General features: G+C 38.5%; 1 protein-coding gene across 1 annotated transcript; it reads right to left on the bottom strand.

Moving 5' to 3' along the window:
• Window positions 1–1406: 1406 nt before the first annotated feature.
• LOC148851582 (G-box-binding factor 4-like) lies at window positions 1407–11022 on the bottom strand. Its single transcript, XM_088944117.1, has 4 exons — window positions 10072–11022; window positions 9891–9962; window positions 8680–8709; window positions 1407–1944 (listed from the first exon to the last, which is right to left on the bottom strand). Exons 1-4 carry the CDS (start codon window positions 10759–10761, stop codon window positions 1864–1866), a joined length of 873 nt encoding a protein of 290 aa, XP_088800243.1. The 5' UTR covers window positions 10762–11022; the 3' UTR covers window positions 1407–1863.
• Between the last annotated feature and the right edge of the window lie 296 nt (window positions 11023–11318).

The following is an 11318-nucleotide window of genomic DNA, read 5'->3' as shown; positions in this document are numbered from 1 at the left end:
GAAAAGCTTCAAGAACTAAATACAAGAGCAAATAATACACAACTGAGTACTGACTGATGTGTGATGTCTCCTGTACAAAGGAATAAATACGTGGAATTGTCTCGGATTTGGGGATAAAAAATCTATAAAGCTCTCTTGGACTCGGGGGGGCCTAATTTGCCCAGTTTCCAAGGTTTAGTTTAGACGGCCTAACTGGTTCAATAAAGCTTTTAGTAGATGGCAATTCAACTTTGAGTTTGTTGGTTAAGACAAAGCACAAGACAGATTCAAAGACATTAAACAGGTCCAAGCCAAGCCATTCCTCTTGTCAAGTTGATTGCCCAAGGGGCTCGTTTGTCTAAACTCTTAAAGTAAGACCAGTTCATTAATGGCTGAATCATGCCTGATTCGTGACGTTCCGGACCACAATTAATCCTGCCCGAAGACAAAGGGAATCATAGATCCCGTGAGTTTTGTGAACGTTATACAGAAACATGAAGCCATTCAAGTTCTACTATGGAGAGGGTTAGGCTTTCATGATCAACATAAGTTTTATGATTTTATTGAATTTGAACCAGGATTGAACAACAAATTCAGGTACATGGGGAGGGGGCGCATTTTAACGAAGTTGAAATGGGTTTTGTGGTTGAGGTGTCACTAGAACATTGAAGCAAACAAAAAACCCCAAAGGTCCCCTCTGGACTTTCTTTTGGTGGATGATTTGGTTGACATGAGCCTTGTAACAATCCAAGAGAATGCGACAGATCATTTGGATGGCCATCTGATACGTATTTGTTGAAAAATTGGCTTGGTATGGTGTGATCCCGGACCCATCCGACGGATGGCCTGCCTGACACTGGACTGTCCTGGGACCAACCAGAAAAAAAGGAACGAAAACTGAAAACATGTCACGTACGGCTACTGTTTGTCCTTTTTCTCCGAGGGAAGCAATTCAAGTACTCAACACAATATATCAACACAATATCATGGTCAAGGGCGTTACAAACCGCTAGATCCGAACTCGAAAAACATTGGCGATTATGAACATGATTTACATGAATTTGTATCCAGTTGGTTATCACCACGCTCACTTTTATGTACTATGCTTTTTGGGTAAGAAAATGGTTGTATCATGATGAACCATGATAAGCGTATGGTATGAGGTTAGAAACCCAGCTACAGAAAACTCGAATTCACAGCCATCCAAGACTTACGGCTGGAAAATGCCGTCAATGCTTAGGTACTAAACTCTTGCAACCATATTACCTCATGCTCTCTCTCTGTCACTGAATTGAAAATTTATTTAATACAATAATGGGTTCCTCCTTCCAAGAATAAGATCTTGGGAAACCAAATATTGGTCTCAGAATAAGAAAAAAAAAGCTCTGGAACACTGGAAGAATAAATAGGACACGAGATACCCGCTCTTCAAAGTTCTCTTAAAGATTTGTTATATTTTAAATGGATATAAGTTCAAGCCTCCCTGTCTCCTCGTCCCCCTCAGGCCACAGCAACAAATGGGGATACAGGCTTCTGCAACTGAAATTGTTTTCTTTTAACAATAACTTCTAATTAACCACTCGACACCACCCTCCTTGTATTAATCTATTAGGTATACATGGATGGAAGTATTAGTAGTATACTGTATACCTCCAACCTTGGCTTCACAGAAATTTCCTCCAAATCTTAGTCACAAACTCTTAGTTACTCTTTATACATGAATGGACACGCCCTCAAAACACTATCAGTAGGGGAAGATACACAACACATACGTTTTCCCAAGAGAGATATGGCCTTGTCAAAGTGGTGCTAACCTTCTATATCTTTACCATCATTCAATAGAAAAGATTCTCTCTGTTTTTCTGCATGGATTATTAAATAACCCTACCAATGCACAGAGTGAACTCTTCGAAGAACACGAGGTGGCCTGCGCTTCTCCTGTACTGGGATAAGATATTCCATGAGCTGCATGCAAACCAATTAGATGATCAGTCACAGTGATTAACAAATTATACCAAGCCACATACTTTGTTATCTTCATTCCAAACATCAAGCTAGGACGCCTCAGTAGATTTGTGAGGAATAACCTTAAGAAAAGAAGATGCAATTACCAAAGACATCTCATACAACTTATAAATAGAGTTACCAGGAAAAGCGATGCCATTTTCATAAGAACATGTCATTGTTCCTTGGAACTCTATTATGGAGGACCTGGTCTAACTCCAATTTTAAGTGGAGCTGTGCTCCTTAATGATCTACATCTTAACTAAGAGGGAAAAGGGCCAAAAGGCTAACCTCAGGACTCTTGTATCAAATGCACCCCATTAAAAAACAAGTGGGTGAGTTGCAGAGATATTAAACACATTCAAATGCAGCAGAAGTTTGCACAAACACTAAGGCCACTGTAATGATGGGATGCCTAACTAAGATATGAAGAAAGTTTTTTGAAACACTTGGGCCACTGTATCACCATCTCTATACTTCTGTTGACAAAGCAGAATAGCTTGTAAAGAATTAGGAATAGATAGCACGGTTAAATCAGTGAAGAAGAAGATATTTGTAATCAAGAACACCCCATGCAAAGTCCACTGTTGGCATTAACATCTTATGCAGAGACTCATGGTTATCATGTCGAACCATCTGGGTACCATGGACTATACCTTTTTTTCTGCATGTTTGGGCTACACTTATTACTCAAATGGTGGTAAAACATGGACAGGAGCACCAATAAGGTTTAAATACAGAACATACGAATCAACATTCAAAGTCAGCTGAAGTTCCATTGATCATCTCAGCCATATTAAACAGTACACGTTTCAGAATTATGTTTTATCACTTTTCATCAATTTCAAGATTATGTTTTATAAAAAATTAGTGCATGAGAAACAAAATCAACAACTAATTGAAGCTAAAAATGAGAATTCCTGCATAAGAAGAGAATATGCTGTTTAATGGAATCCATAGATTGGATGACTGTTTATGACAATTGTGTATAGTGCTTGTAGAAAAGCATAACTGCATCTACAACTCCAAGAATAATATTGGCCAGAAATATATAGTGAGCTCTGAGCATAGTCTGAACAAACAAGATCAAACCTGCAGTAGTGAAGGCACAGTGACAAAACAGAAGCCACTTAATTCTTCTACTGTTCAAACTAATGATCAGCTTCACATGGCTTTAGGAAAGTAAATGTCAAGGAAAGGCAACCTTGAAGGCTCAATGAACAGAAGAATTTATCCATCAAGTGATCTAATCCTTGCCCTACAACATTGAAGAAGCATATTCCCATAGCAACCCTCAGTCATCATCATCTTCACCTTATCCCAACTATATGGCGTGCATGTTTTTCCATTCCATTCTGTTTGATGCAATATCATCATCATCATTATCCAAGCCTTATCGCAACCATGGTCAGCTACATGAATCCTGTTTCACCATTCCATTCTCTTTATTGCCATATCTATCGTTAAATTACAAGCGCTTAACTCAATTCTTACTACTTCGGCTCATGTCTTTTTTGATCTGACCCTAGCCCTTCTAGCCCCTTCAACATGTGACAGGTTGCTGCTTCTTATGGGTTCTGTATGCACACGACCGGACTATATTAGTGCACTTTCTCTTGTTTTATCACCTATTTGAGCTACTCCTAGGTTCCTTTGAATCAAATTGTACTTGCATCCATGATAAGGATACAAGCTTCAAGCTTTTACATCTCAACACTTGCATATCTGGTCTTTTCTTGGCTACATGTGATGATAGGAATCGTTCTTTATAGAAGAACTTCATCTAACGACCAAGAAGTGATCCCATGACAACCCAAAACACAACAGAGGAACTCTTTTCCCATTAATATAGTGCAATCCTAGCTTTGCACAGTCAAAGAGACAAATCTTCGCAATACTCTTCCCTATGTATTAGACTTATTGTTGGACAATTTTAAATAGAGGTGTAAAACGAACGGGCGGCCTACACAAAGTGCAGTCCATCCCGGGCCGTGCTGCCCTCCCCTGGGATAACTTGGGGGTCGGCTTGGCACGGCCCACGGCCCAAGCCCATGTGAGCCCGTGCCATTCCGCAGGCCGAGATGGTCTGTGCACCAAGTCATGGACTGGGCCTAAGCTATTTATTTAAAAAAATGAAAAGAAACTTAAAATTTTAATTTTATATGAATTTTGATGTATACGATTGCTTATATATACAATAATTAAATAAATTAGTATAATAAAATTGAAAACAATTGTTTATTTTATTAATATATTATTATATAATTATATATATAAATAATATATATAGGCTGTGCTGCTGGCAAGCGGCCAGCACAGCCCACATGATCTTGCTGGGCCTAGCACGACCCTTGGACCGTCGTGTCGGGCTGTGGGTGACACGACCCAATTTACACCTCTAATTTTAAACATTAAAATCTCCCTGCAAATTTCAGAAATTTCAATCTATGGTCCTTGTCAGTAGAATTTTTTATCTATGATTATATTAACATAATATGTCTTCAAACTTACAAGGTCAAACCTAACAATCTCGTACTTTGGCTGAAGTTTAGTTGAAAATCAAGTCCGGATTGACACAAGTTTTGAATCTTAGTTGCCACTTTGAAGTTCAAAAACTGGATTCATTACTGAGTGTGTGTGTGTGTTTTCCTTTCTTTTTTTTTTTCTAATAAGTAATTTATCTGAATCTATTTATGTTGATCTGAAGTAAATCACATTTTCTGAATTTCATATCACCATAGTCCATAGGATCACCTCCTGGCATCTACATTGTAGAAAGCCAAAAAATGACTAGGGTAACCCCAGGAATTACTCTAAAAAGGGTTAATGTATATCTCATGATGACTGGCAGGTATGTATTTAATAATTCCATAATGCATGATCTATTGATGATTTGGGGTAGATCATGTTAGACATCTGTTTAATGGTATCATGCTAAACATGGCTTGATTTATTTTTTGTTATTAATTTTGTTGCAAACCATGGCTAAGGATCCTTAAAAATAATTGCTTCCTGAGGCCAATCATAATATCCCATGACTTCATGTACTCTTCAATAACCATTACAATTTCATACTTATTAAAATTATCATGTGTGCATGCATCATACTCTTTTTCCTCCAGTCATTTAGCATTTTGTTTGCCTTCACAGTCTTGTTGAATAGCTTGGTCGTACAGGAGTATCTCTTTCATGCATTTGAAACAACTCTTAGAGTACCATTTGATTCCAAAGCCTTATTTTCATTTTTATTAGAGCATCTTTCAGTTCTTATATCGGTTCTAGGAAGACACTTTTTTGATAGGTAGTTAGTTCTAGGAAGAAATTTATGTTACAGTTTCTTTTCTTTCTTTTTTTAACCAAAATAACCCAAAGAAGTTCTGGGTGTTAATATTTATAAGCACTCAACCCACATGCACAGGTTTAACATTTCACAAATGTCTTTAGAACACCCAATTGTATTAACCATCAAACAAAACACTTTCCCTCTATCTAGTAGCATATTCAGAAAGGAGAACTAGGACTATATCCTTCTCATTCATCATCATAGCACTTGTGACGGTGGTGCTCATGACGGCACCATTTCTTTTCCTCATCATCAGAGCTGTCTCCACAATTGGCATGATCATATTCTTCCCCTCCAATAACTGGCCTCCCTGGTACATCTGGGGCTGCTCTTCTTTGTGATGCTCATAGCTTGGCCTGTCATAGTTGGGCTTCTGATACTCCTGTTGAATCCCCATAACTGGATCATAAATAGGCATCCTTAACTCCTCCTGATGCCCATGACTGGGCCTTCCATTTGCTGGCTCTGAGGCTCTACCTTCTCCTGTCTCCAAAAATTGGACCTCTTCATATCTAGGTTTATATAGCCCTCCTGCCATACCTTTACTCCTCATCTCACTAGTAGTCTCTCCCACAACTGTACCTTCTGTATTCCTGGTTCCCCCCAATAACAGGGCATGCTACCATAGATAGACCCTATAATCTCATATGACCTCCATTTCTGGCCTCCAACCACTGCCAAACTTACCCTTATGGTAACCCGGGCGATTCATCACAGGCTGGAAGCTACAATTTTACTGTGACTTGGGCTTACCTCCATTGTAATTATAGTCAAGGCTGCTGGCTTTTTTCCCATGGGGCCTGCCAGACTAGAAGATGCAGGCAAGCTATAGCTGTTTTACTTGCCAGCAAGGGCCTCGACACTGTAAGCTAGAGGTTCGGAGTAAAACAAGTCCTGGGGCCTCTGGTAATTAATATCCAACAATGATAATAAGAACGAGTAAGAGATCTCTTGTTGGACAGATCAAGTGCTTGGTTATAAGTGAGGCCAAAGTCATCATCCACAGTATGCTATTGAATCATACTTGTCGAAGTCATCCACACTATAGTCACCTCTCAAATAAAATGCTGTGTGCTGTCATATGCCAAAGTTTTCCCTATATATAGTTTTCATCTTTCTCTTCCATGTCCTCCAATGCAATTCCTTACGTCCTTTGTTGTCTTTCCCTACATTACGGCCAGTTACTGCTATAAATTTCTTTTAGGTTGAGGTGTCTTCAAATAATATACCAGTCCCTATAACGGTGCTTCTTGATCTAATTAGATTAACTCTCAATACAATGGGTTTTTTATGAGTAACAACAGTATATATTTTATTAAAACGTTATGTAATGTGAGTACAACAACAAAGCAAAGAAAGCCCATTAGTTTCGGATAACCCCCATACAAAGAAAATATATCAGGTCTTAACCAACTTGGCACCAATACAACTGATCCCTTGATACCCCTTGCATTTGCTAATTAGTTTTCCAGTCCATTAGCAGCCTGTGGAACCCATTTTCACTTTTTCCTGTAGCTTCACTATTATTTTTTGTAGCTCTCTTATAACATATCTGTAGTTCAACTGTTCAAGGCTACCTGCTGTTTGCCACTTGTCCACCCAATAATTGTTCTCAGCTAACCTCTCAATACAATGGATTGCTTTCCTCTCCTAATATAATATAGTTTGTAAAGGGGTGGATTGTAGCGGCCTCCTTACAACATGGTCATCCCCTTTTGGAACACATTCTTAAAGTTGAGGGTAGAGAATACCAAAGTACAATCCAAAGTGAAGAACCCCAAATGCTAACTTATATCTAGGGCTCTCCCAGTATGGTGAGCTTGGCAACGAGGGCATTAATATAGGTCACACACTCATACAAATGTGACATTTGATTTGGATGCCAAGGGAATACCTTCCTGATGTGATGAGAGAAATGCCAAAAGACCACTAGAAAAGTCTCATGAATGGCCAACCATAACTGCAAGCCGCCTCCATCCAGTCATTCACAACAATCCTCTCAAATCTGGAGATAATGGATAATTTCATGCCACAGGAGTTGGTTATTTAATAGGTTCACTTTCAATCTAAGAACTTATCCTCTAGTGGAGTTGGAATATTCCATATTGCCTTAACAATAAAAGAATGCAACAATAGTAAGTATCCAATATTGTACTTAAGAAAATACTTATTAAAAAAATATTGTACTTAAGAAAATAGCACATAAAATTTTTTAAACCTCCAACAGACTCAAAAAGTCAAAATTCCAATTAAGGATAAGAGAGCAAGATGAGTGTCAACATCCCAAAGAAACTTTTTTGGATGTCTTTCTTTATCAGCATTTTTTCAGATATGTTAAAATTTTTAACTAAATTTATGAAGACAATTAACATTGACGAAATATATAAAATCCTCCTTTGAGCTCCAAAATGGACCACCAACAGCACTACTCCATACTAAGTAAAGACCAACTTGCAGTGGACAAGCTGGGGGCACGCATGTGGTGCACCGTGCACCAAAATGTAGTTTTGTCACCTAAAAGGAATGGATTCCAATCCACTTTCCAAAGGATTGCAGCAATTCATTGAGAGAAAGTTTATAATTTATGAATCACAAGAAATTAACGCAAGGAAATTGGAGAAAAAAAAGGACATCGTAGGTGGCAAGATGGCTTGCAATACGAGAAAATGAGATAAATATTCACATGCCAATTGTTTATTATTGGTTAAAAACCCGAGAAAAAAAAACAAAGAGAAGAATATAAATCCTTGTAATCTGTTAGTAAATATGACAAGAAAAGGCAAAGGCACAATACACAGATGCATTATAGAACCAATAATGTAGAAAAAAGGTTGGGCCTCATGATACAGCAAGTTATTACTAAATAAGTTCTGCCGATCAACAGTAGAAAAGCACATTTCCAATGTCTCATTTATCCAAGACATTTATGACAACTTTTAAGTACATAACAACAAAAGTTCCATTATATATTGGGCTACAAAGTATGGGAAACTAGCCAGTAGCTCTATATTATTATAAATGCACCCAATAAATTGCTAACTGCTAATAACCCCAAAATTCTTTTTGTCTTTCTTTTTCCAGCAAACTTGCTAACCCATAAGCAGTTCCAGCAATTTTCTGAAATGAAAGAACCAGATATAGTCTGCAACAGGTCAAGAGGCTCAACAGCTCTCAGACATATATTTACATGTTTATCATGAATAAGTCCTAAAAGGGTTTTCAAATTCCAACTCTCTTTTCTACAGTAAAAGCCATTACATATACCATCTTCACTTTGTCAATCTTCTCAAATGAAATAATGGAAGTTCAAACCATGAAATACATGCATGTGAAAAGAAAAAGAAAATCCATACCTGTGCATACCTCTTCTTTGTTTGCTCTGCCTGCAATTTGAAATTTACTATCAGTTCAAACTTTCTTAAAGAAACAGCATCTTAGAAATTTAAAATTAATGAAAAGAGTGGAAGTAATAAATAAATTCTTAAAAAATACAAATCATATTGTTTGTCTATGAGGCTTAACTCTCATAACTACCGACCATCAATACATAGCAAAACAAGAACTTCAAACAAAGGAAAAGGCACCATATGCATTGTAAAAGGCTAGAAAACAGGGTGATCAATATATATATATATATATATATATAACAGGATTTCTTGCCTCCATGTACTATACCCAGAAACCCAACACACAAGAACAAATAGACACTTCTTCTAGACGCACTTCAAATCCAAAACTGACCTAATTAACTACCTGCAAAGAAGTAGACATCTGATGCTTGTTTTCCATCTTACAATAAGGGGAAAAATAACGGCCATAAGTGCACAAATCTCACAAAGCAAGGCACCATGGTTGTTGGTTAGGATGCCAGCAGGTGAAGAAATAAATTTCACCTCAAAATATATCAACTGTCAATCACACGAGACATGCAAGGCCAGAGTAGAAGATGTTGCAACTTAACAAATTTCAAATATTAATTTGAATTAATAAATTATTCTCATTACTTATAAAAAAAAAACAAATTTCACATATTATTTAGAGGATAATTTCACCCTTAAACTAAGTTCTTGTTCTAAGAGGTTGCTTAATAATGCAATCTCTTCTTTTAGATTGGCAAGTAAAGAAGCCATTCTAGAGTAACTGTTATTTATCAAATAATATTAAAAAAACTAAAGCACAGAAAAAAGGGGAAAATGCAAGGCCTGATCTCATAAAACTATGTTCTTTCACTCGACATGGTTTGCAGAGGCAGCCTAGTAAGGGAAGACAAGACCTAATTATACAGTGAGAAGTAGGACAAATCCAAGCTGGACTTCCAAACAAACCCCAAATCAGAATGATCCTTCAGATATCTAGAAAAATTTCCCTTCCTCCTTTTCTATAAAAATAGAACCCAATTTTATTAATGTGCTATTCCCATAGAGAGATAAATGAACTATGCCCCAAAAATCTAACGTCTGGACAGGCTAAAACACACTGATATATTTTACAACTAACCAAGGCAACTTTATAGCCTTCATGAATAATGCATAACAACTGAAAAATTCATGCTGAGCTGAGATACCTGCTCTTTCACTAGCCGTGCGTTTTCCTCCTCCAGCTGTGTTACTAGAGATTCTAGCTCAACGGTGTAAGCCTAAAGATGGAGAAACAAAGTACATACTCACGATACTCGATAAAGAAAAGACTACAACAAAAGCTACAAGCAGAACATCATTGAGAAAAAAATTGTATCATGAATTAACCTGTTTCCGTTCCCTGGACCTAGCTGCAGACTCTCTGTTCTTAATCATCCTCCTTTGTCTCTGCTGAGCAACTTTATCAATCGGCTCTTCCACTATTCTTCTTTTCCCCCTTCCGACTCCCACTGCTGCTGCTGCTCCCTCCACTCCATTCCCAAACCCTACAATTGATCCTTCTATCTGCTGCGGGGGGAAACGATTAGCCAACAACGGATCAACTGAATAAACCCCTTGTCCAGCCCCCGCCACCTGTGGAATCCTCACATCCTCCTCCCTAACAGCTCCCGCTTTCGCAAGAAAATCCTCCAAGGTCATCTGCTCAATTGCGGAGTCCTTGAAATACTGTCCCTCCTCAATAGCTCTAATTTTCCGATCACCACCACTGGCAGCGATCTCCTTCCACACTTCATCGACCGACTTGCTGCCGCCGACACTCTTCGACAGCGTGGAAGACATCCCGGCACCATTGGCTTGACCATCAGCGCAACTGCCGGGTCCGGCGGTCGGGATAATCTCGACTGCCGGATTATCACCGTACATGTTCCTGAGAATCTCGTCCATGTTCATAGACCCGCTAAAGTTCCTGCTCTGATCGTTCTGATGCTCCGAAACAGTTAGCGAATATATAGAGGATTGACGTGCGAGATCCGAATTCGCCGACCTCGAAGATGCCATCACCTTCGACGACGCCATAGCTACTGAATTTTAGGGTTTCTGAGATTTCTATCTAATCTAACTTCCCCGCTCAATTTAGAAAAACTGGCGACTCTCCATTAGTCCATCTCCATCTGTTAGCGCGTGAGTTTCGCTGACGGTTTGAATGAATATGCAAAGAGAGAGAGAGAGAGAGAGAGAGAGAGGAGGGGGAAAACCAGAGTGGTTTGGAAGAAAGGTGGTCTCGGGGACGGCTTGGTAACGGGAGTTTATGTGGGACGTGTGTACTATAAAACGACAAAAAGACGAGGGTAGCCGGTTGCCGCTTAAATGGGTTTTTTCTTTTCCTTTTATGGGTTGACCCGGTTATTGATTCTTGTCGGACTTTTTTGCTTCGACCTTGGCTTCCGTGTCACGACAATCCTCTTTTTCCACGTCGCTATAATTTTAGTGCAAAACGACAAATACCACCCTATACTTTTACAAATTATCATCGAGTCCTGAAAATATTTTGTAGCTGAACCTGTGCTGCAAGGCTGTCAAGACGTGTCAGCTCTTGCTCTTTTATTATTTCTTTAATGATTCATCGAATGGGG

The sequence above is a fragment of the Nelumbo lutea genome, chromosome 5, assembly GCF_056320005.1.
Source record: "Nelumbo lutea isolate HS-2025 chromosome 5, American lotus-T2T, whole genome shotgun sequence".
Taxonomy (NCBI): Eukaryota; Viridiplantae; Streptophyta; class Magnoliopsida; order Proteales; family Nelumbonaceae; genus Nelumbo; species Nelumbo lutea.
The sequence above is the reverse complement of the archived record's forward strand: the minus strand, read 5'-3'. Positions and strand labels throughout refer to the sequence as shown.